This window comes from Cupressus sempervirens, chromosome 1, assembly GCF_028749045.1.
Source record: "Cupressus sempervirens isolate cs-2001-9-10 chromosome 1, ASM2874904v1, whole genome shotgun sequence".
Lineage (NCBI taxonomy): Eukaryota > Viridiplantae > Streptophyta > Pinopsida > Cupressales > Cupressaceae > Cupressus > Cupressus sempervirens.
The window spans coordinates 181004421-181029667 of record NC_143118.1 but is presented as its reverse complement, the minus strand read 5'-3'; the positions used below and the strand labels follow the sequence as shown (position 1 = coordinate 181029667).

At 36.1% G+C, this 25247-nt stretch overlaps 1 protein-coding gene across 3 annotated transcripts in view; it reads left to right on the top strand.

Moving 5' to 3' along the window:
* The window catches only part of LOC149576735 (ferredoxin thioredoxin reductase catalytic beta chain family protein), a 73672-nt gene that overhangs the window by 28174 nt on the left and 20251 nt on the right, over positions 1-25247 (top strand). For 2 of the 3 annotated variants that reach the window (XM_089819399.1, XM_089819407.1), the window contains exon 5: positions 310-370. In XM_089819399.1, the coding sequence (XP_089675525.1) occupies positions 310-370 (61 nt within the window). Of the gene's footprint in view, positions 1-13; positions 174-309; positions 371-25247 lie in introns of those variants that run through there. The other variant, XM_089819389.1, reaches the window with a different exon arrangement.

The following is a 25247-nucleotide window of genomic DNA, read 5'->3' as shown; positions in this document are numbered from 1 at the left end:
CTCTTATCCCAAGGCTCTAGGTGACAAAAGGTGGCACCGTCATGGAAGTGGGATAGTGTATATCATGCTTGTATTTAGATGGAGAAGAAGATTCAGATGAATGTTGAAGAATTCATCAAACTAGTGTTGTTTGTGTCATGTTTCTTGGTTTTCCTTTTTCCAACATAAATTTATATTCAGGTAGTAAATTACAGAATGGTCCTAATTAATCTTAGTTTTCTGTAATTTGTTTTTCTTGCTATGGAAAATGGTTCTTTATTTATTTTTATCTTTGTTCTTTCACATTTGTAGAATTTGTTTTAATGGCAGGAAGGAGTGCCATTGCATGCTTTTTCTCACACCTGAAAATGATTTTGCTGGAAAAGACCAGGTAAATGTTTTCTTGCAGATATCCCTTTTTCTATTCTGCAGAGGTAATTATTGTATGTAGGTTATACTACTTCAGGCCATAAATGGTTTGTTTATTGATAATGAATTAAGCGTAAATACTAATCACCATCATGCATTCTCATTCTTTTCTTTTGGACGCTGGTTATATGTTTGTTTACTTACCCAATCAGAATATTATGGGACTGTTAATATTGACATTCTTGTGTCCTTTTCTGAACTGGCATCTCTTTATTCATGCATTGGTTCTCGCCTCCATTGAGGCTGACATTAGTCTATATTTTTGTGTTCATAAATTTGCACACCAATTTTATTTTCTGTAATGAACTCACAAATATTTACAAATGCCAAAACAATATGGAATAAACTTATTTATTGAAGAACCTGACAGTAAGAAACATCAACGCTGAAACCTTGCTGTTGATGAATGAAATGGAAATTGTCCTTTGTTGACACGTGCAGATCCTGTATGCTCAAACGCTGCCTATAAATACTAATTGCAGTCCTCCAAATGTATGATACCACTCTTTTATTCTGAATGCAGCTGTTGGAAAACCCACGCTGCTCCTAAACTGTGAGTGCCACCCTAATATGGCATGCCAAAACCATCAAATGCAGTCTGTTAATAGCAGAGAGATAGCCGTACCTTCTCTCATTAATTAGCAGGAAAAGATTAAATAATTCTTGACACAATTAACCATTCAAACCCTGATTGATTTGGAGCAGATAATCAGAATGTTGGCAGCTCAATGTATGATGCAATAATACCATAAAAAATGGTTTATAACAATAGATTAGTGCCCAGCTCAGGTAGCCGCTCCAGAATTGCAAACGCCAAGAGAATTGCAAACGCTAATGGTATATGCAGAAAAATTGCTGTGTGAGAAGAATGCATAGGCAGTGAGTATTATGATAAGGTGCATATTACTATTAGTTTTATAATATCACTTTTAGGGTTGTATTACTATTTGCCAAGAAAATACTTGATTGAAAAGTCAACATAACAGATGTTTGCCCAAATTTGATCCAAATTCTTTCCAGCCTCGCACGATAATTTCAAAAGTAGGTCAAATTCATTGCAAATTCCTGTAGGGTCCGTCTCCCAAATTTTTGTGTGAATTTATTAGTTAAAAAACAAATTTTAAGATAATTTGCACTGTATCAGACTTTTGACCAAATTGACTCGAGGATTTGGCCTTCAGTAAGCGAATTTGGTAAATTAGGTTTAAACTCAGCCTCAAATGCATTCTTCAATGTGTTTGAAGAGGTTGTGGATGAAGTATCTAGCTCCATGAACTAGTTTTTAAGAAGTCCAGTCCAAACATCACAGCAAGGGGGGGATGAATCAGTTGTGAGCACATATAATTAATTTCAAACTTGTAAAACTGATCACCAGCAATTAAAACAATAATTCACAATAATAAGAAACCATACACCATAACATACTGATTTCTCTTCTCGAGGAAAACCCTTGATCAGTGGAAAAAACCTCCATGGGGATGACACCTGCAAAATAATGTACTGATATACAAGTTCTTTGTCGAAGGATGTGACCTTGTTAGGAGTCAAATACAGTGCATTTAGTACAACAGCCCCTGCTAGAGGACATATCCCTGTTAAGAGACCTTGAACCCTTGTTAGAAGGTTCTAATCCTATAAGAAGTTGATGAGACCGAAAGGCATACTGCCTGTGCTCACTGCTCAAAGGATGAAAGGTTAAGGCACCTTTACAAAGAATAACAAATCCATTAATGTGAACTGGCTGATCTGGAACTTGCTTCCCAAAACAGTTCCTTTGAAGTCCACTTGGAATGGTAGACTCCACTCATATCTCTTCTCAAAGCATCCAACAACTTTTTAGCTCTGCTTTTGACAATCCAACATCAAGGCTCACATTTATACGTATCATTGCATACCTCACAATGAGGAAAATAACTTTCCTTTATGCCAATTACAAATAATTAATTATGTTGGACTAATAGGGCTTCCCCAATGTACAATTAATTTCATAGGACCATGCTTAAGGCATACACACCTTCTCAAGCAATCATACGAACATTACATGAAGTGTTCCACATGCTACAACAAGAATACAAAAATTGCCAATAACAATTCACATGCTACAATGATCTAGTCGGCTGCTAGTAAAATGTATTGCACGTTATACACCAATGACCTTTCTAGAGTAAGCTAAATGACTTACAAATCCAAAAATACGTACACAAACAAGTACGCACACAAACAAGTCTTCTATCATCTCCCATGTTCCATAACATTAATTCTTGCTCGCCATCAATGTATGGCAAAAACACTGCAACTACCTTTGGCATATTTTCCTACTCACTTGTTTGCTACCCGTTTTCACAAAACAAACTATAACTCATCCAGAATATCAAATAAAGTACAACATAGACACGATGTCTACACTCATTCTTCTACACAAATGTAAGCTTGGATATACAAATATGTAAACCATTGCCTATATTAAACTTATCAATGACTTTTGATATGCAAAATCTTACTCTAATTATTCAAAAATCATATGTTGACATCAGTGACAAAATCTGTCATTAATACAACATCTTTGCAACACTCCAAGTGCTAACAATCTCTCCTTGACAACGTATGGTGAAAAACCTCAGATACCGATTCGTGGCTCCCAAGTGTGCCATCCTCATCGGAGACAGACGGATCCCGGATCCGCCCGGAAGCCTTGCAGGTGTTGGCTGGAAGCCAGCCGTAGGCTACCGGATGCGTGGGGAAGCTGACGCATCCGGGAGTATCCCTAGGCCCAGCGGCTTGCAAACAAAAAAATAAATAAAAAAATTATTTTATGACTTAAGTGTCTAATATGACATGTGATGGAATGATTTTTTAAAGTTTTTTTTTCACTATGAAACCCTAAAACGACCCTAAAAGTCAATATTGAAGCATTCACAAGAGTCATTTTAGAACTTTCAACCTACAACCACTTCTTCATTGTGAAGCTAAGTTCAGCATTTTCGAAGAGGATCGATCGAAGAGGGAGAGATAGCTTTCTCAAAGGAGTTTAAACCATTCAAGGTAAGTGATCAATCCTTTTCTTGAGTATTTAGATGAATTTTTTTGAGTTTTTGATGATTTTTTTAAAGTTCTTGAAGATTTTTTAAAACTTTCTTTTCATTTTTTTTTTGAAAGATATGTAGAAGCAACTTTGGGTATCTATTTTAGTAGTTTTTCTCACTTCTTTCCACTTGTATGCATGATCATTGATGTTCATAGTTGTTAGGAACTAATTAAAATTTATTTATTTTCTTATAAAATAGGTTGCAAAAAACTAGGCAAGAATGGATACCGGTGCTAGTGCTAGTCAAAGTTCAGTGGGGGGCCAAGGAGGGGAAGGGACTGATAATTTCAAAATTGGTGTAGGTTCTCTTTTGTGGAGACATACAACATAGATATCACAGGTTTCAGGAGGTGGCTCATACTATTGGAAGTGCAATTATTGTCAAAGTAACAAAGGAAAACCTTTCAATAGCTCATATTCCCGAGTGAAGCTTCATTTTATGGACCCTACTAGCAAAGGATTTGGAATGTGCAAATGCAAAAATGGTATTGGGATAACTAGTGCATAAATACTTTCATTTGTAAGAGAACAAGAAGCTGCTGGTGCATTGATCAATAGATCAAAAGAAAGCTACTATCAAGGTCCTTCCTCAAAGAGCAAGCTACAGACACCCACTGAACCAATTACATCCTCCCAACACCCATTCTTGCAAGTACCTGTGCCAAGAAAGGATGAGGAAGAAGTGGGAATTTCAACCTGCAAAAGAGGCCCATTGCACACCGCATTTAAAATGGAGGCAAGAGACCGTGCTGATGAAGCTATTGCACGTTGCCTCTATGCGAATGGGCTTCCTTTCAACTTGGTGAGATCGCCATATTGGAAGGAAATGGTGGCAACAATCAAAGAATCACTAGCTAACTACACAAGCTTGGGGTATGAAAAGGTGCATACAACTCTCTTGCAACAAGAGAAGGCACATATAGAGAAAGACCTTCAACCAATCAAAAAATCTTGGAAAACTTCGGTTCTAACTATTGTGTTAGATGGTTAGAAGGATACAAGAAACCGATCACTGATTAATGTGATTGCAGTTTCTCCCAAAGGGGCAATGTTTTTGAAGGCTATTGATTGTGAGGGGCAAGTGAAGGATTCCAAATTCATTTCTAGAATTCTCATCGAGGCCATCGAGATGGTGGGTAGTGAGAATGTGGTACAGGTGGTCACAGACAATGCCAAAAATTGTAAGGGTGTGGGTGCTTTGGTTGAGAGTCGGTATGAGCGTATTTTTTGGACCCCATGCACTGTTCACTCCCTTAACTTGATCATGTAGAGGATTGGCACTGAAGTAGATTGGGTGAAGAAAATATATGAAGAGGGGGAGGACATACAGATGTTTGTGACCAACCACCACATGTCACAATCCATTTTTAGAACATACTCCAAATTGGAGTTGTTGAAGGTAAATTAATTTTGTTAAATTACTAAGTTTCATGGTTTTGTAATTTAGTTAAAAATGAAAATTTATAATTATATTGTCAATTGACATATTGTTAACTTGCTTAGTTTGCTGAGACTTGTTTTGCATCTCATACAATTGTCATGAGATGACTCCTCAAGGTAAAAGATGCATTGGGCCAAATGGTCATCGGTAATCAATGGGGTGTATAGAAGATCTTAAATTCAGAAAGAGCACAAAGGATCAAGGATTTGATCTTGAGTGGGAGTTGGTGGGCTCGTGTGGCATATGTATTGGATTTCACCGATCCCATCATGACTATGCTCCGTTTGCTGATACAGATACACCTTGCTTGGGGGATGTGTATGATGGCATGGACACCATGGTTGAGAAGGTAAAACATTCTATACAAGCACATGAGAGTGACCCCACACAATGTGAAGCCTTATGCACACAAGTGCAAGCAATTATCCACCATCGCTGGAATAAGATGACTACCCCATTGCACCTCCTTGCATATGCCTTGTCTCCTAGGTACTATAGTGAGGAGGTAGTTGGTATGTCGGGTAGAGTTGCACCATTTGCGGATGAGGAGGTTGCTGAGGGGTGCCACAAAGCTCTTACAAGACTCTTCCCACTGGAAGAAATGCATGAAAAAGTGAGGGAAGAATTTGGGTTGTTTGCTTCGGGGTTAAGGCATTCTCCATTTGCACTAAAGGACCAAAATAGAATGGGAGCTATCACATGGTGGTACATGTATGGTCAACCTTTCAAGCATCTTCAACCTCTTGCAATCAAGGTCCTATCACAAGTGAGTTTTTTATTTTTTTTGTAAATTTGTTTTAAATTTTTATGTTTACACTTGCTTTTTAGAATTTAGGGTTTCACACATTCTTTAAAATTAATTTGCTTTTCATTTGTATGTTTTGTGACAACTATATAGGTTGCTAGTTCTTTTGCTGCTAAAAGGAATTGGAGTACGTATTCCTTTATCCGTTCAGTGAAGTGCAACCGGTTGGGCTCCAAGAAAGCTGAGGACTTGGTCTTTGTCCACATCAACTTGCGTCTTTTGTCATGTAAGAATGATCATTACAAGGAAGGGGCAACAAAGCTTTGGGATGTAGCCCCTGAGTGTGCAAATTTGGATGCAACACTACATGATCTTATTACAGTTGGAGATAGTGATGATGATAGTGTGGCACGTGGTGCATCTAGCATAAGTGGAACCATGCTTGGTTCAAATAATCTTTCAGCAGTTGGAGATGATGATGAGAATGTGGATTTTCTTGCGAATCCCTATGATTTAGAGCCAGACTTTGATTGATTGAATCTTTAGACTTCAATCATTAACTATGTTTTTATTTTGTTGGAATCTTGAACATGACCTATTTGAACTTATTGTTTAAAAATTAAGACTAAACGCTAATGTTGGACAAGCACATATTGATATTGAAATATCATATGAATTTTAAAATATTTTGAATTTTGATAAAGGGTTAAGTATCATAGATTCATAGTCATATTATCAAATAATTTGTTTTTGTATATTTCTTGCATTTCTTTGCATATATTAGTATATTTGATATTTCTTGCATTTCTTTGCATATATATATATGTGTGTGTGTGTGTGTGTGTGTGTGTGTGTGTTTCCTCACGCATCTGCATCCAAAAACAAAAATTCCCCGCATCCCATATCCGCTTCCGAAATTTGCTTCAGAATCAACATCCAAATCGGTAACTTAGTGAAAAACTATTAATCCAAAAAAATCATTTCTAAATATCCTCAACATATACAATCTTCAAGCCTTATATACACATTCCTTCCTTGATGAAAGGTTTTTTACATGATTCTCTCCCCCTTTGACATCAATGGCAAAGGGTGCCAAAATGTCAAGTAAAAATCTTATCGATAATCTCTCTCCCCTAAGGAAGATTTCTCTCTGTCATACTGATTTCTTTCCTTAAGAAAGATATGCAATTCTGATCAAAATAATTGTATTGGATCAAGCCAATCTACAAACTAAAACAAATGTCAAGTGCCAAAAAAATACGATTATAAAAATTTGAACAAATAAGAGCTCTTGGACTAGCTCTGGACCATGTAATCACTCCCACCAAGGAGCAGTACCAAGCATTATGTCTAGGCGAATGAATGTGCTTTGAATATATTGGACTGATGCATCCTTGCATCAATTACTCTTCATAAGGAGAGGCCATCACCCCAAACATGCCTCTGAGATTTTCAAAGGTGTCCTTAAGTAAAGGCTTAGTTAAGATGTCTGCAACTTGCTCAAGTGTGCTCACATATTCCAATCTAATTTCGTTTTCTGTAAGTTTCTTTCCCAGAAAATGATATTTGATATCAATATGTTTAGTCTTTGAATGTAATTTTGGATTCTTTGACATGCTCATTGTACTAAGTTGTTACCACAATGCATGATGATAGGTTTAGAAAAAGTTATACCAATGTCCTTTAGCATCTGTTTCATCTATATCAACCAATTACAATTGCTTTCTGTTGCCACATATTTTGCTTTTGCAGTAGGTTGTGATATACAATCTTGCTTCTTACTTAGCCATGAAATTGATTTTCCTCCAAGGAAAAATGTACCTCCACTTGTACCTTTTCTGTCATCAACATTTTTTTGCTCAATCTGCATCAATACAAGCATATAATGTGAAATCATTTGATCTTTAAATACCATAAATCAAATTCTAAAGTTCCTTTCAAATATCTGAAAATAATTTTTACTGCTTCCAAGTGTGATTCTTTAGGTTCTGCCTAATGTCTTGCTACAATACCTATTGCGTTTGCTAGGATTGGTCTAGTGTGAGTTAAGTATTGCAAACCACCAATCATAGATATATAGCTTGTCTGAATTGTGCTAGGGGAATCATCAGTAGTAGTAAATTTAGAACCTGTAACCATAGGCATCCCAACTGGTTTGCAATTTTCCATACCAAATTTCACTAGCAATTCTGCAAGCTATTTAGTTTGAGATATAAAGATGCCATCTTTAGTCCAAGTTATCTGCAATCCAGAAAATATTTCATTTCTCCTATCATAGACATTTCAAATTCAGCTTTCATTTCATCAAAAAATTTGTTACTTCATCATTTCCTCCAAAAAGGACGTCCACAAAAACTTCAATAATCAACAGTCCATTTGAATTAACTCTCAGGCTAAGTTGCTGGTTCGGATTCTGGTTCAGATGCAGGTTCAACAGTCGGGTTCAAAATTTGTCCAAATTTTTTTTGGTCAGGTTTGGATTTGTTTTGGGTTTGTTCGCACAAGATTATATATACATATAAATATAAATATAAATATAAGAGAGCACCAAAGATGATTGTTAATGAAATTGTCAGGTCTTGCAACGGATTGGGAAAGTATTGTATGATTTCAATGATTGAATTGCAAACAGAAAGATATTAAGTTTGCACATGTAGAACTTCTTAATTAAAGAAATATATATATATTAGAAACATTTTTAGGTTGTATAAACTTTATAACCTGTTGTCTTTAGAAAGCCATCAAGTACCAATAAAAATTATAACCTGTTGTCTTTATAACTTTATGTACCGATAATTTTTCTGAATAGTATCTATGGACAAAGACTATAATCTTTATGGAAAATAAAAGTGCAGGGATCATGTGGACTACATGAAGAAGGATTTTAAGTTTGACTTCAATGGAAGAAAAATGTTCATTGGCCATCGCTTCATCAAAGGCTCATGTTAGCAGTGACTTAATCGTGAGAGGATGAATCTGCGGTCAGTAAAAACAAAGTTTTATATTAAATGGTGTTTTAAATTTATTGTGCGCGCATAACAAAACCTAGAAGAATGGTTATCGCATGCATAACCTAAAAGCAAAAACAATGAAAAATATAGTATTAAAAAGAATTAAAAATCCATTTAAAGTGGTCCACATTCATAGGTCATTCACATGACATTCATTTTGGGTACGTCATCATCAGCGAATGCCTGGCAAAAATTGTTGCAAATTTGACCAGGGTCCATTTTGGCGAATTTGCAGCAAATTCCTCAAAAGAAAAACGAATTTGAAACGATTTTGGTTCGAACCCAAATTTGGCACGAATCGACTATCGAACTCTAGTGGGCATGAGCGAATATGGTAATTTATCTCTCAGGTATAAATTATTCTCTGTGCTTCCTTTCTTAAATCCCAAATGCGTACAAAGCTCTTGGAGCTTGCCTCCGTCCATAAAGGATTTTCTTATTACAAAGTAATTGGTAAAAATCTTACTTGTTAGTAACAGAGACTGAAAGGTCATTATATACAAAAGAATAAAACGACGTTTCCTTAGGAAACGATCGTAAAGAATAGAAACATTCTATTCTAACAGAGAAAGCTAAAAAAGATAAAGCTAACTAAAGCTAACTAGATATTTACAATAGATTACCATTAACTAATAATAGAGAATTATCTATTATCATAATACCCTCCCTTAATGGTTAATCTATCTAGAACAAGTTGTCCTCTGAATTTGACAAACTTATCAGGCATTCTGATCCGTGGTAGGAGCATACTGCAAATCTATAGTCCTGTCTTCAACCAGCTGTCATATGTAATGACAATGAACATCCACATGCTTGGTTCGTTCATGGAAGACTGGATTTTGTGCTAACTTGATAACACCTTCGTTATCAACAAATAGAGTAGTCGGTCCTGTTGGTGACATCTGCATATCCCCAAGTATCCGACGAAGCCAAACAATTTCACATCCTACCTTAATAGTCCCTCTATAGAGGAGAGAGAAACTACCTGTTGCTTCTTACTGGTCCATGTGATTGCATCAGATCCCAATTGAACACATAACTAGAAGTAGATTTTTTATCATCAACAGAGCCTGCCCAATCTAAATCTATGAACCCAATGAGTTTAGGATTAGAACTTCGAGAGTATAGAAGTCCATAATCGGAAGTGCCCTTCACACAGTGAAGCACACGCTTTGCTGCCATCCAATAATCAGCCTTAGGAGCTGTCATAAAGCATGAGATATAGCTGACTGCAAAGCTGATGTAAGACCTAGTAGTAGAGAGGTAGATGAGGCTGCCTGTTAGTTGTCTATATGTAGTATCATCAACGGAAGGAGAATCAGACTTTGCAGATAACTTGAGACCTTTCTCCATAGGTGTAGATGTAGGCTTGCAATCCTGCATACAAAATTTGTCTAATAGAGCCTAGGCATATTTGGACTGAGAGATGAATATACTAGAAGACTGTTGCCAAACTTCAACACCTAGGCAATAATGCATGAGCTCAAGGTTAGTTATATCAAAAGACTTGCTTTTTATTTTTATTTTTCCCTGAATCAAAGATACCTGAACTGCAAGTGATGATCAAATCATCCACATAAATAACCAGAAGGATGATGTCACTGTCAGTAGTCTTGATGTACAGATTTGAGTCTGAAGAACTCCTCTTGAAGCCTTGATCACTGAGGTACTTATCAATTTTTATGTACCATGCTCGAGGGGCCTAATTTAAGCCATAGAGAGCTTTTACCAATCAGAGAACCTGATGGTCTTTACTAGCAACCTTGAAACCAGGAGGCTACGTCATGTAGACCTCTTCATGGAGATCACCATTCAGGAAAGCACTCCTGACATCCATCTGATCGATCTTCTAGCCAAACTGTGTTGCCATGACTAGGACTAATCTGATGGTGCTCATCTTTGTAGTAGGAGCAAAGGTCTCCTCATAATGAATGCCCTGATGCTAAGAAAAGCCCTTCGCCACTAAACAAGCTTTGTACTTATCCAAAGTACCATTTGATTAGTATTTGATTTTGTAAACCCATTTGCAACCAGTGGGTTTCTTCCTTCGTGGAAGATCAAAATGGACCCAGCTGTTGTTCTTCAATAGGCTTTGGTGTTTAGATGTCATGGACTATTCCCATTTTGGAATTCCTTTAGCCTCATAATATGTTTGAGGTTCAAACACGTCGTGAAAGTTGGCCATGAGAGCAAAATTAATAGACTCTGTAGGTTTTATCTTTTTCCGAGTAGTTCTCCCCTCAATGAGCTCATCATCACTAAGATCAACAAACGTCTTAGCCCACATCTTAGGCCGAAGAGGAGAACGACCAACATTAGTATCAGGAGTTGCTTGGTGATCAGGTTCCTTATCAGAAGAATCGAGATCAAACTCAAGTGAAGCATCTACAAATCGAGGTGATCCTACAAGAGAAGTCGGAGGTGTTTGTACAGGGATCATTGGTATAATTGGAGCTGCAGGAGCTACTGGAGCCCTCCCATCAAGTGGACCTAATGGAAGCCGAACTACCAAATCATGAGCCTTCATAGGCTGGTTTGCTGGATTATGAACAAGAGAAACATGCATGAATGGTCCTCGCTGCTCATCAAAGACTACATCACGATTGTAGATGAGATGAGATGTCTCAACATTGATCAGGGGGTAGGCTTTGTGAAGATTGCTATATCTAGCAAGCATGAGTTTTTGACTCTTGGCATCCAACTTGGTGCGTGATGCATTAGGGATCGAAACAAAAGCAAGGGAGCCAAAAACCTTAAGGTGACTAATTTTGGGCTTACGACCTGACCAGGCCTCTTCTGGAGTTTTACATTTGACTGCCATTGTGAGTGACCGGTTGAACAGATAAACTGCAATGTTAACTGCTTCTGCCCAAAACTTGTTTGGAACTTGTTTATGTTCGAGCATGGATTGAGCCATCTCGACGATTGTCCGGTTCTGACATTCAATTACAGTGTTCTGTTGTGGCGTGTGGGGTGTGGTTAACTAGCGTTTGATGCCATATGTATCCAAGAAGCTAGAGAAAACATTAGAACAAAATTCCCCCCATTGTTTGATCTAAGAGTAATAATAGATTTCCCAGACTCTTTTTCAACTTAAGGTTTAAACTTTTGAAATATAGGAAATGCATTTGATTTCTTTTTAAGGAAATACACCCACATTTTTCTACTAAAATTATCAACAAATAACAAAAAATACTTAGACCCAAGAATAGGAGTGACCATGGGGCCGCAGATATTGGCATGAACAAGCTGAAGTACTTGAGAAGCTCAAGGTGTGCGATGTTGCTTCCCAGCCTGGCATGCATCACAAACTCCAAGTTATTGACTCTGAATATTTGGCATTCCAAGAACAAGCTCATCTCGAGCAAGTTGTGAGAGATAATGCACATTTAAGTGCCCATATCGTTGATGCCAAAGTGTGTTGACAAAAGACTGCTGAGCAGCCACAGCTAAGTCCCGAGAATCACTAGAATCAGTAAGTCTAAAAAGACCATGATTCCCAAGACCCACTGCAACAGTAGACTGAGTTGCCCAATCAGTGATGGTGCACTGATGTGAACTAAGGGTGACATCCAAGTTTGGAGAATGTCACAACAACTGACTGACTGAGAGTAGATTTAGTTCCATCCCTGGAACATAGTACACATCGAGGAATATGAGATTCCTTCTAGCAGACTGAATCTGAAAATTGCCTTTGCCGACAACTTTGTACTCTTCTCCACCATAAAAAATAACAGAGTTTGAATAAGGCTGGTAGTCAGTAAACTAGTCTCTGCGGTGAGTGAAATGACAATGCACCTAAATTAATGTACTAGGGAGACAACTGAATCTGAAAATTGCCTTTGCTGACAATTGTGTACTCTTCTACACCACAAAAAATAACAGTCTGAATAAGGCTGGTAGTTAGTAAACTAGTTTGTGCAGTGAGTGAAATGATGAGAGGCACTTGAATCAATTTACCAGGGAGACAACTTCACCTGATCTGCAGGTCTTTTAGCCATGAAGGTGTAAAAGGCAGACTTTGTTTGCTTAGTGTGCACTGCACTATTTGCTTTGGGCTGCAAACCTAATTGCTTAGATAATGCAGCTAAGCATTTCCTACATTCAATCTTCATGTGTCCAAACTTGTGGCAGTAGTTGCATTTTCTTCTTTCAGGAACCATCTGATGCTGGAGTAGAAGACTTCTCCTGAGATGGTTGTTGAAACTTGCCTTTATCCTTTTGAAATGATTTCGTAGCGAAGGCTTGCTCTGTGGAGGTGGATATGGAGCTGCTACCAAACTGTTGTTTCCACTGATCTTGCTGAAGCAGAAGTGTGCAGAGATCAGTGAACTTTAAATCAACATTAGAAGACGTGATGTTGAGAGTTTCGATAAAATGCTCATAGGACTTTGGTAAACTCCAAAGAGTGATAACCACAATATCCTCTTCCTCCATCTTGCGACTGATGACAAGTAACTAATCACGAATTTCCTAAATCCGATTTAGGTGTGCCTGGAGCGAGGTGCGCTCATCCATGACAATAGAAAACAGAGTGTTCTTCAGAAAGAAAGCTTTGCTTTTTTTAGAAGTCTCATGAAGACCTTTGAGATGTGTCCAAATTTCGATAGTTGTCTTGCTGGATGGAATCTGGGAAAGCTGATCATCAGCCACGGATAATTTGAGAAGCGTCACCACCTCTCGATTATGCAGATCCCATGTATCTTGATTAGGACCAGGAGAAGTCAGATGCTTCATAACTACCAAGAACAAGTTGATCGGTGTTCCGATATTCAAAAATTGTGTTGATCTGCTTTTTCCAATTGCCATAATTTCGACCATTGAATTTGGAGTTGTGCTCGAGTAGAATGTTTGTCAGAGGTGCCATGGTATGTTTTTCAATGAAAAATGTGAAAATTTGTGAAGACATGTTCTTCGAGGAAAACAAATGGAAGAACTAGAAAATTCAGAGAGTGACTTAGAAGAGAGCATGAAAAACCCAAAAGGAATACGTCATTTTCTAGATCTGTTGGCTCGAAAATCAAGGCACAAAAAAAGAGGCACCCAGGAAAAATGGACGACAACCCAGTTGATCTCTTGAAAACCCAATCAAGAAATTGTAATCAATTTTTTTTCAAGGTCAAAATATTAGGGTTTCAAAAAAAACGCAGTCAGCAGTCATGAAAGCTCGGATTTGCGGAAAAATGGTAGAATGCTGTAAAAAGATGCCCGAAAATGGATGATGCTGGTGCTGAAAGAGGCGTTTTGGTTGTAGCAGTCAAGAAAAGACCTCAAATTCTGCAAGAAGTTGTGATTTTTGTAGGTAGGAATCACAATTCGTATAAGACGTTTTGTTGCAAGAAGTCGTGATATTTGATATTGTTAGCTAGGGTTTTGGAACCCTAAATATTTCCCCTCTTAGCTCAACAACATGAGAAATTAGAAACCTTTAAAACTTACAAATTATTTTGCGTTTATATTATTTAATTCTTTAATGAATTAAATATATTCAAGTTAAATGCAAAATCATTAATTATTAAAACATTACTCTAATTTCTCATATGATTAATTCTATAACAAATTAATTATAATATGAGGGTGCGTTTATATTATTTAATTCTTTAATGAATTAAATATATTCAAGTTAAATGCAAAGTCATTAATTATTAAAACATTACTCTAATTTCTCATATGATTAATTCTATAACAAATTAATTATAATATGAGGGTGAAAGTAGAAGATTTAATTGGGTAGGTTGATGGAGCAGATTATATTTGGAAAAGAATGATTAAAAATAATTAATTCTTTTTAAAAGAATTAATTATTATTATTGTAATTTGTATTAGTTCAAGTATTGGAAAGTTCAAATATAATTAATTCTTTAAGAGAATTAATTATCACTGTAATGGGAAAATGGGTTCGGTAAGAAGTTAGGGCAGTTGCCAAACTTCTTGGCAAAAATTTATTTAATGGGAGAAAACTATTGTACCAGGGTTCTTTTTTTTCCGAGAGTGGGAGTTCTACAGCTACTACTACAGGGAGAAGACAGTTCTGTTTTGTGATAGGGGAAGGAGCTTTGTCTTATGCAGATTGATTGTAATAGGGGATAGAGCAATATTATTGTTGTTTTATCATGTTTCTGAAATAAAGAGGGATATAAATGTGTTTGATTTTGCAGTCATATACATTTGTGTTTCTGATTTAGGAGTTTGGAGTCCTTTTGTTTCTCTTTTAGATATAGTCCTTTATTACTATGTTGAACGTGATATATGTAATCTTGTGGTTATGTATTCACGCTTTTGTATAATGATCTTTGCAACTCTTCCTGTCTTTTCTGTAATGTAGAAAGTCAAATAATAGGTGATCATAGGGTTATTTCTTTGCTTTCTCTCTTTAGGCGTTAATCTGATAATCGCATTCATTCCATATTGATGGATGAATGTCAGAAAACCCTTCGTGTCTTCAGATTAAAGACATAAGCATATATCACATTCATTGAATATCTTTACGAGGGAGCTGTACCTCTCAATTTAGAGGAAGATTATGAATAAAATGATAATCTATCCAATTGTTAGTGCTTTTTGTCCTGCTTGTCGAGTGTATTGAACCTTTTTTTGTAATTCTTGTTGAAGGGCAAAACTGTTTACTAACAGATACCATTTACAAACAACAGAATAAGGTTTAGTTTATCAGACGTTGCAGGAGTTAAAAATGCCATTGATCTGCTACATTAAGGTCATGAGACAGAAGAAAAAACTAAATCTGAAGCTCATGATTTTCAGACGTGATTTGCAAAGGTAAAACTGTGATTTTTCGCTACTCATGGAGTCACAAACAAAAACCCTAATACACAACCCTTGTTCGAAAAACAAAAGATTTTGATATGATGAAGCAAGGATCACAAAAACTAATTTCAAAAATGGGTCTAATAATTTCGAAGAGGAAATTATGATTTTTGAATTTTTTTAAGAAATAGGTTCTGATACCATATTACAAAGTAATTGGTAAAAATCTTGCTATTAACAGAGACCGAAAGGTCATTATATACAAAAGAATAAAACGATGTTTCCTTAGGAAACGATCGTAAAGACTAGAAACATTCTATTCTAACAGAGAGCTAAAAAAGCTAAAGCTAACTAAAGCTAACTAGATATTTACAATAGATTACCATTAACTAATAATAGACGATTATATATTATCGTAATATCTCTGAAGTGTACATACCATGTTTTCTTGATTTGTTAATGAAAATCCATCTAGTTGTGAAATGTATACTTCGTCCTCCGATTCTCCATTTAAGAAAGATGACTTAACATCCATCTGATACACATCAAATTTCTTGTTAGCTGCATATGCCAAAAATAGTCTAATTGCTTCTAATTTGGCTATAAGACCAAAGGTTTCTTCAAAATCGATAGACTTGTGTTGTAAATAGCCTTTGCATACTAGTCTTGCTTTGTTTCTCAGAACTTCTCCTTGCTCATTCATCTTGTTCTTGAATACCCACTTAGTTCCTACAACATTCTTGTCTTTAGGTTTAGGAACCAATTCCCATGTATTATTCTTTTCAATTTGTTCTAGCTTTTCCTTCCTAGCATTAATCCATGATTTCTCTTTACATGCTTCATCAGTATTCTTAGGTTCAAATTGTGAAATCAAGCATAGTTCATTTCTCATTCTACCTCTAGCCATTATTCCAGTACTTGCATCTCCAAAAACCTATTCATCAAGATGATTTAAAGCTACATACCTTGGTGTTCTTTGTTCTTCTCTTGGCCCTTTGATTTGAACATAAATTCCATTGTCAATCTCAAAGAATTGTTCTTGTTTTGTATTCTAATACTAAACCAGTCTCTACCTTGTGCTTGCTTAATTAACATCCTCATCTAAATCATACTCAAAAGTTCTCTCTTACACCTGAAATCTTTCATCAATTCTCACATTTGCACTTTTAACAATCTTTTTTAATCTTAGATTATAGCATTTGTGAGCTTTACTTTTAGTAGAATAACAAAAAAATATACCTTCATCACTGCTAGGATAAAACTTCCCTATTTTAGTCATCATCTCTTTTGATATAACATTCGCTTTAAATATTCTTATGTACTTTGTTCAAGGTGTATATTGCAGTACTTACTGCTTCTTTCCAATGTACATATGTTGCATTACCTTCAAGCAACATTGCTCTTGCTGTATCACAAATGATTTTGTTTCTTCTCTTTGCTACTCCATTTTGCTGTGGTGTTCTAGGGGCTGAAGTCTGTGTGTGAATACCATGATCTTGACAATATGCCTTGAACTTATTAGAGATGTAAACTCTCCTCCTCTGTTGACCTTAAACACTTTATCTTCAAAAGTTCTTGAACTTATCAGATGCCTCATATTTCTCCCTTATGAAAGCAAACCACATTATTCTAGTGCAATTATCAACAAAAGGAATAAAATACTTCTCACATTAGAATGTTCTTGTTTTTGTAGGAACACAAATCTGCATGCAAGAAATGTATTCCTCGGTTGCTTTCCCATCACACATTCCTTACACATCATGTTAGTTAGGCTTTACAATCTTAGGTAGATCTCTGACAACATTACAATCACTGATCTTCAATATGTTATCAAAGTTTACATGACAAAACTTTCTATGCCAAAACCAATTATCATCAACGTTTGCAACAAAACAACTTATTTCAGAAGGATTTAGCTGAAATATATTACCTTTGGTCTTAGCACTAGTTGCAATCTCATTCCCTGATTTATATCTTATTGATCATTTTTCATTTTTGAATTGTCCACAAATTATGTTTCAAGCCATCAACAAATAATACATCATCTGTGTTAGTCTTACCATCAAGTGTTATATAATCTTTTTCTTTTAAATAAGCAAGGTGTATTGTCAGCAAATCTAAGATTTCCTCCATCATACCTTTTCAACTCAACAGTCTTGTCTTTGTCACCTGTCATATGCCATGAATCCACCATCTATAATCCAATCTGATTTCTTCTCTACATGTGAAACTAATGCTTTTTCTTTTTTAACAAGACTTTCACCTTTACTTGCTGCAAATCCTGTTTCATCCTCATTATCATTGTCTTCAAAGTTTATTTCCTTAATCTCAGTCTCGTCATCATTAACATAAAGACATTCTTTAGGAAATTTGGACTTGTAAGGTCTATGCTTAACCTTATATTTTCTGGTAGGACATCTTGATGCAAAGTGACCAATTTTTTTGCATGAATGACATATCAAAGGTAACTTGCCTTTAAATATTTTGTTAATCCATCTTATTTCTTCTTCTATTTCTACCCAATCCTTGGCACAATGTCCAAGGTTTTTGCTACTAGTGCTAGCACTTTTTATTGGTACCCTTTTATCCTTATGTACACTACCTTTAAATTCAGCTTAAACTTTTGCTAAAGAATCTTTCAATTTAGCAATAAGCTTGGAACTTACCAATTAGCATCTCCCTACTGAATCCCTTCATGAGAGGAATTACTTTCTGAATAGCATTGACTTTTTTCACATAAGATGGTGTTAAAGATCTGAGAATTTTCAGCACTACCATATCTTTAGGTATTGCTCCTCCTATGCTCTTTATTCTTGTCACTATCTCTGTGATTCTTTCTACATAAGCTCTGATGGTCTCATCTTCCTGCATTCTTGCATTCTCCAATCTTGGTTTCCAAGTCTGCAATTTCGCCTTCTTGGTATACTCATCTCTTTCATAGGATCATGCTAAGGCATACACGCCTTCTAAAGCAATTATACAAACATTACATGAAGTGCTCCACACGCTGCAATAAGAATATAACAATTGTCAATAACAATTCACATGCTACAATGATCTAGTTGACTACTAGTAAAATGCGCCACATGGTTGCACACTAGTGATCTTTCGGAAGTAAGCCAAATGACTCACAAATCTGAACATACGCACACAAACAAGTCTTCTATCATCTCCCATGCTTGCCAGCATTAGTTCCTGCATGCCAAAGATATAGCAAAAACACTGCTACTGCCTCTGGCATATTTTAGCGCTCACTGGTTTGCTACTAGTTTTCACAAAAAAAATTGCAACTCATCCAAAATATCAAATAATGTACAACGAACATACACAGGATGTCTACATTTTCTACATGAATGTAAGCTCGGATATACAAATATGTCAACCACTACTTGTCCTGAAAGGATCAATGACCTGTAATATACATAATCTAAGTCTGTCATTATCAAAAAAATATATGTTGCCCTTCATTAATACAATATCTCTGCAACACTCCAAGTGCGAACAAGCTCTCCTATTTCCAACACTAGTCAATGACTATACACTATAACTTTGCTGGAAATGCTCGCAGCCAACAGTCCTGATCACTTCCTATCTAGATAATCCTAAACATCTTTTAGTGCGTGGAGGATTTTCTAACCCATTCCCTGTGAACTTTAGTACTTTTTGTCAATCCACCTTCAAACTTGTTGGAGTCATCGTCTCTTGTGCCAACTTGCTCTCTTGTGTGAGGGACTTGGTTGGACTGTTCTAGCTGCTATAGTGCTTTTTTTTGCATTCTTGGCTATGCACATATCTTCTAACATTTGCCTCCAACGTTTCCAATATTGTTGGGTAATTAAATTTTGTTAGCAATTGTTGGTTTGGTCAAAGGGTAGGTAGCTGGGAATGATTGCGACGATTAGTGCTCATGTTCCCTTGACCTTTATATATGTCGTGTAGTTGCATTTGATTGATCTCGTTATGGTTATTGATATTGTCGTATTGCTGATGAGTATTTCATTGTCGTACATTGTAAAGTGTTCGATGAAATTAATAAAGATGCAATTGCAATTTCTTTGATATATTGTGTTCAGTTACATTTTCTATTATTTTGGTATGCACTAAACTAGTTATCCTATATGGAAAACATTTGGCATCGTTGTTGATATGAATTAGGGAATGATAGAGAGTTACATGGTAAAGGTAGCATAATGGGACAACCAATGTACAAGGGTACAAGCAGTAGTTACAATAATGAAGAAGGGTTTCAAGAATTGTTCGAAGGTGAAATGCCAGTAACAGTAAACTCGTAGTTTTCATATGAGTAGAATCATAAAAGTAAACAACTTGATGAAGGAATTAGGTGTAACGAGGAGGTCACAAGACTCATGCAACACTGGAAGGGTGCAGGTCTAAATTGAATACGACGTGATCATATTGTCAGTCTGAATGCTCACTGAAATATAGAGGACATAGATGATCATCTCACCACAAGAACGATATTGTTTATAGTTTAATATTGTGTAGAATAATTGCATAGTCTTGAGAGGTATCATGGTAGAGAAACTTGACAACAACAGGGATGTTGACCAAAATACGCACCTTATTTCAAGAGAATGTAGAGTCTACATGAGTCATAAAATGTTTTCAAGTGCAAACAACACTAATCTTTGGTTCTAGATGACCACCAAAATGTTGGGCCAGTGAGTGCAAACATCGGCCCAAATAAGAGGTCTGTCTAATTGGGATGTCAATCTATTAGCCAAGTGCTACTTTGGATGCATAGATGTATGTCTAAATGCAAATCCTTTTGTCCCATATTTGTAAGGAGGTAAGAAAGTTAGCTTTTTAAATATAGAAGTTCTTAGATTGTAAAATGTCTTAAGGCAAATACCTTATACACAAGAAGAAACGATGTGTGGGGCCTGAATAGCTTAGTGGGTAGCCCGAATAGCTCAGTGGGTAGTACGGAGAACTTTTGACCAATTAACCTAAGATTCAAGTGGTGACGTGGATAGATGATTGGATTGGTCGACGAATGATAGAGTTCCATGTGGCACACATCCCAAGGCACTGAGATGATAGATTGGACACGTGGTAGAATGTCACAAAGTCCTAGATGATGTGGCAATGAGATAACTGTACATGCAAAAATGTGACAGGTTGCCATGTGGCAGTAGTGACATGATGTAGATGATGTGGCACACAATTTGATGTGCTGAGGTGGATTGAGGTGCCACGTGTTGCTACATGGCTATGTCATAATGACATGGCAGGCTACTGAATGGACATGTAAAAATGTGACATCGCGACATGGGGCAGCGAATGCTGTCGTGACAAATTATGGATCAATGCACTAGATTGCACCACGTGGTAACAAATCAACGGTTGTTGCTTAGTTGGGATGGGAAGATGCTCAGAAGATAAGGAATATGACATCGCAATGACAAATCAAAGGCCGCCACATGGCAGCGTGCTAGAGGCGAGGTAGCAATCCATAGATGAATTAGGAAGTGCCACATGGTGCCTAGGTGGTAGAAGTATTGAGAAGATGATGATGTGGTAATGACTATGCAAAACGAGCCAATTATAATGTGACATGTGTCACATGGTCAACCAACTAGGTTTGAACTGAAATGGAAGAGGGAAAATTGCAAAATTCCAAAAAGTTAATTTTTTATTCATTTTCCTAGTTAGAACGTGAAGACTTTTTAAAATAAAACTGGGTTTTGTTTAATATAGCTCAAACTTTGTTAAGTGGTAAATATTTGCAAAAGCGAAAGGGTCTCTGAATGAGTTTTGAACCTAGACTTCAAGTGGACGTCATGGATCTAGTTTTTAAGAAACTATAGGACTATTATATATCATCAAAAAATCTCTCGGAGACTACTTTCGATATTTGCCATTAGTTTTTGCATAGGTATTAGTGGGTAAGACATAAGCATATTTGTCTGAGGTGCTCAATTTGCAACTGTATTTTGGTATGAGAAATTTCGATTCAGTTTATGGCCAAATGGTGAAATGGGTATTTGCCAAACTTGGAGAGAATCTTGCTAGCAGTACTATTTTGCCTCCAAATCAGTTTAGTAAAGGTTTTAGGAGCATTTTCGTACTATATCTTATAGTTTATCAAAAAGGGGCGTTTCTCATCATTTGGAGAAGATAGTTGTCAGTTGGTTGGGCACAACGATGGATTTCATTTGGATTTCAGTTCTAGAGAGAAGAAAGAGGTTTTCCAACAGCATTCGATGGAGATTCAAGTGGACAATTGTTGATTCCAGATCAAATCCGGGATCCCTTCCTCTTTTATATCTTTCTTCTTTCTCTCTTTGTAAAAGATTGGTTCCAGACTTTTCGACACATTCCATAGCTGTGATTCCACCATTCTTAGCATTTCTCTCTTCTATGAATAGAAAACAATGGATTTATAGTGCAGTTCTGATCTACTATGTATTTTATGAGTTATTTCCATACATCTTGAATGTATTTGCTTCAAAGAAATTAATACAAAAAGTAGTAAATGAACATAGTTTCATTATGATTCTTGTCTCCTCTCTTTGTTGTTTGTAACCTTATATGGTTTGTGATCAAATATTATAGATCTAGTTGCAATTGATTTTTGGGTTGTATGTTTTGATGTGTTTTTCCATTGATCCAAGGAATCATGTAAATGCTTGATATATCTTTATAGGGCTGTAAATTTGGTGGAAGGGTTTGATGAGTATGAGTTTCAGATTGAACATAGATGTTTGCTTTACAAAGTAGAATGATAGATCACCAATATCTTGATGTATGTGGTAATTTGTGGAATACCCAATTGATAGGGCATTGATCAGTCGTAGTTTGTTGTTTCATATAGGAGTTGTGTTGATATTAATCAATTAATCAAATATCCATTTTCCCTTTCATGTTATAGAGCTTAAAACGATACTTGCACTTAGCTTATGAATCTCATAGATCATGTTAATAGCTATTTCATGTCTTTGCCATTGCATGAGCATAGAAGATTTGGGGGTTTTATCTTCTTAATACATATTCAATTTATGTTTTAGGAACTGGTACTATATAAATGAATCTGAGGTCTACCTACCTAGGTTTTGCCGAGCTTGAAATGAAGAAGGAGTTCAACCTTATAGTTGGCCCAGGTTCTAGACAAATTGTGTCCATCATAGGAGATGAATTCCCTTACATGCAATCTTGTCTTGGATACCTGGTAGTTGAAATCTTTGTTAAATCAAGAGCTAACATAGAGTTCTCACACCTTCTAATCTTTCTATAGTAGGAAATGTCTCCCCATAGTCAATTCCTTCTTCTTGTGCATATCTCTTACAAACTAATCTTACTTTGTTTCTTGTGGTTTCACCTTTCTCTTTTAGCTTGTTTGTAAATACCCAATTTGTAAAAATGATGTTTTGGTCCTTTGGTATAGGTACCAATGTCCATGTTTTCTTCTTTTCTATTTGCTTAATCTCTTTATTCATGGTTGCAATCCAATATTCATTCTCAAGTGCATACTTGACTAATTTAGGGTCGAATTCACATGATAGCCATGTATCAATTCTTAGTCTTTTTCTTATCATAACTCTTGAACCTTTATCTCCAGTAATTTTATCCAGTGCATGATTTCTTCTCACATATTTTTTGAGCATAGGTTCTTGTCTTCTTACTTCTTGTACCAGTTCATCAGGTTTATCTTCTACATTCACTTCAAGTAGCACTTCTTGTATCTCAGCTTGTTCTTCTATTTTTTAAAAAATCACTTGCTGATGCTTGGCATGCTCTTCTTGACGCTTGACACCAATTTCCTAATGCTTGACACAATTTTGTTGTAACTTAGCTTGCATTGGCTACTATTGGTCAACAAATTTCTTCTCAGGTTTAGGTAAAGTGCAGGCTCTCCTTCATCAATATATATGAAGTTACTATAATCTTCAGGTTTCTGCTTTCGTTTAGCTTCATTCTTTTTTGCATATTCATTAAGCTTCACATTTTCACTATCCACAACTTTGTTAGTATTAGAATTCAAACACTTGTATGCTTTGCTCTTAGTGGAATGTCTTAGGAATATGCCTTCATCACTTTTTTCATCAAGTTTTCCATGTCTGTTATCTTTCAATATGTAACATTTTCTTCCAAAGGATTCGAAATATTTCACAATAGATGCATAAAAATACCATAACTCAAAGGGTGTGATTGTTGTACCTTTTATTGGGACTCAAAATCGCCATCCCGATTTGAGTACCATTCCAAGCTTTTGAGCTTGAGCCCATTAAAGCACATTTAATGCATGTGTAGCCGGCTGTCCTTTTGAGGCCTAAGAGGTGTTTAATGTTTCTAACACCTTGAATTCAGTATGTCACAGCATCCCATGAAGATAAATTGTCATTTTGAGTCATTCCATGAAGTTCCGTTTTGAGCAATGTCCAAATTTGCATTTTTGCCCGTGTCAAATAGCGACAAGAGGCCTAGTTTGCAATTGAATATCTTGCATATCAGAGAACTTGTGTTTTAGATTTCAAGTCATTTTGACATATTTTGACTAGGTTTTGATTTCCTCAAAGTTGGTTTATTGTTGTCGTGCTGATGTAAATTGTTCATAATTCTGGGAGGCCTTGTTTGACCAGTTATAACTTTGACTCAATTGACTGAAATGAGAAAATTCCTTTTGAATTGCATTCTAGAGGTCAGAGAATTGTTATGTTTCAAATTTGAATTTATGACGAATTCGTTTGATCAGCTTTTGAACGTGATTCCAAATGCAATTTCTAAAGTTTTACTGTGTCAAGAAGTGCAGATTGATCAGTACATGTGTTTGGGATGTCATAACTCTAAATTCGTGATAGGTGGATTAAATGGATTGTACCATTGCGTTCTACTATGAAAACTCTTTAAGTGTGTTAGTTTGCAAGTTTTGATGAATCCGTCTGCACACTTTCCCAGGTCCATTCTGTTTGCAAAAATCACTTTTCTGCCATTATTTCCAATTTTGCAAATCCAAGTAGCCTTCTTTGACCGTTTGCCAAATTTGCCCAGTTATTTGTCATGACCCAAATCACATAATTATATTGTCCTTGTGACAGTGAACCAATGCTTCGTTTGACCTATTTTCAAAGCCAAAACCAAATGTGATTTATGGTTTTTTGACATGTTTGCTTGCAGTTAGTTTTGAGAAGGCAACTTTGATGGTCAATATCTTTTGACCCAGGTGTCATGACCTTTTGACAGAGCTTAGGGCTTAGTCAGGTGTTTTAGTCAGTTTTTAAAGCCAGTCAGAGGACCCCTTGGCATGAAATTGGGAGTTTGCAAGAAAGGTTATAAATGAGTTTTAAAAGGATGAATTAGTGATACAAATTAATTTTAGTTAGTAAGGGGAGCTTAGTGTATCATTTTGAAGGGTCAGGTATTTCAGTTCGAATTTTTTTTTTTTTTAGTTGGACCCACTTTGGGGCCCAACTAATTCCATCAGATTGACAAGATGTTGGAGTAGAAAATGTTGTAGAGCCCAAGGTTAATAGTGATATGATAGTTAATATGTGTGCAAAGTTTGTTTAAATCAAATGGGTATAGGGAACTAAACACATAATATTCAAATAGAGGATGTATTTTGGACTCGCTAGGGATGTCCAAAGCTCTAAAATTATTAAACTACATCTCGACAATGAGACTAAAGTGACTGTCTAAAAACCTATCTCACAAGGCAATATGTTATTGATGTTTCACCAGTGGAATGAGGCCTGAATCCAAGGAAAGTATGTATCACCCCTTACCATGATAGCATTCAAAGCTAAGAGCTTGGCCAACAAACTTTACCCG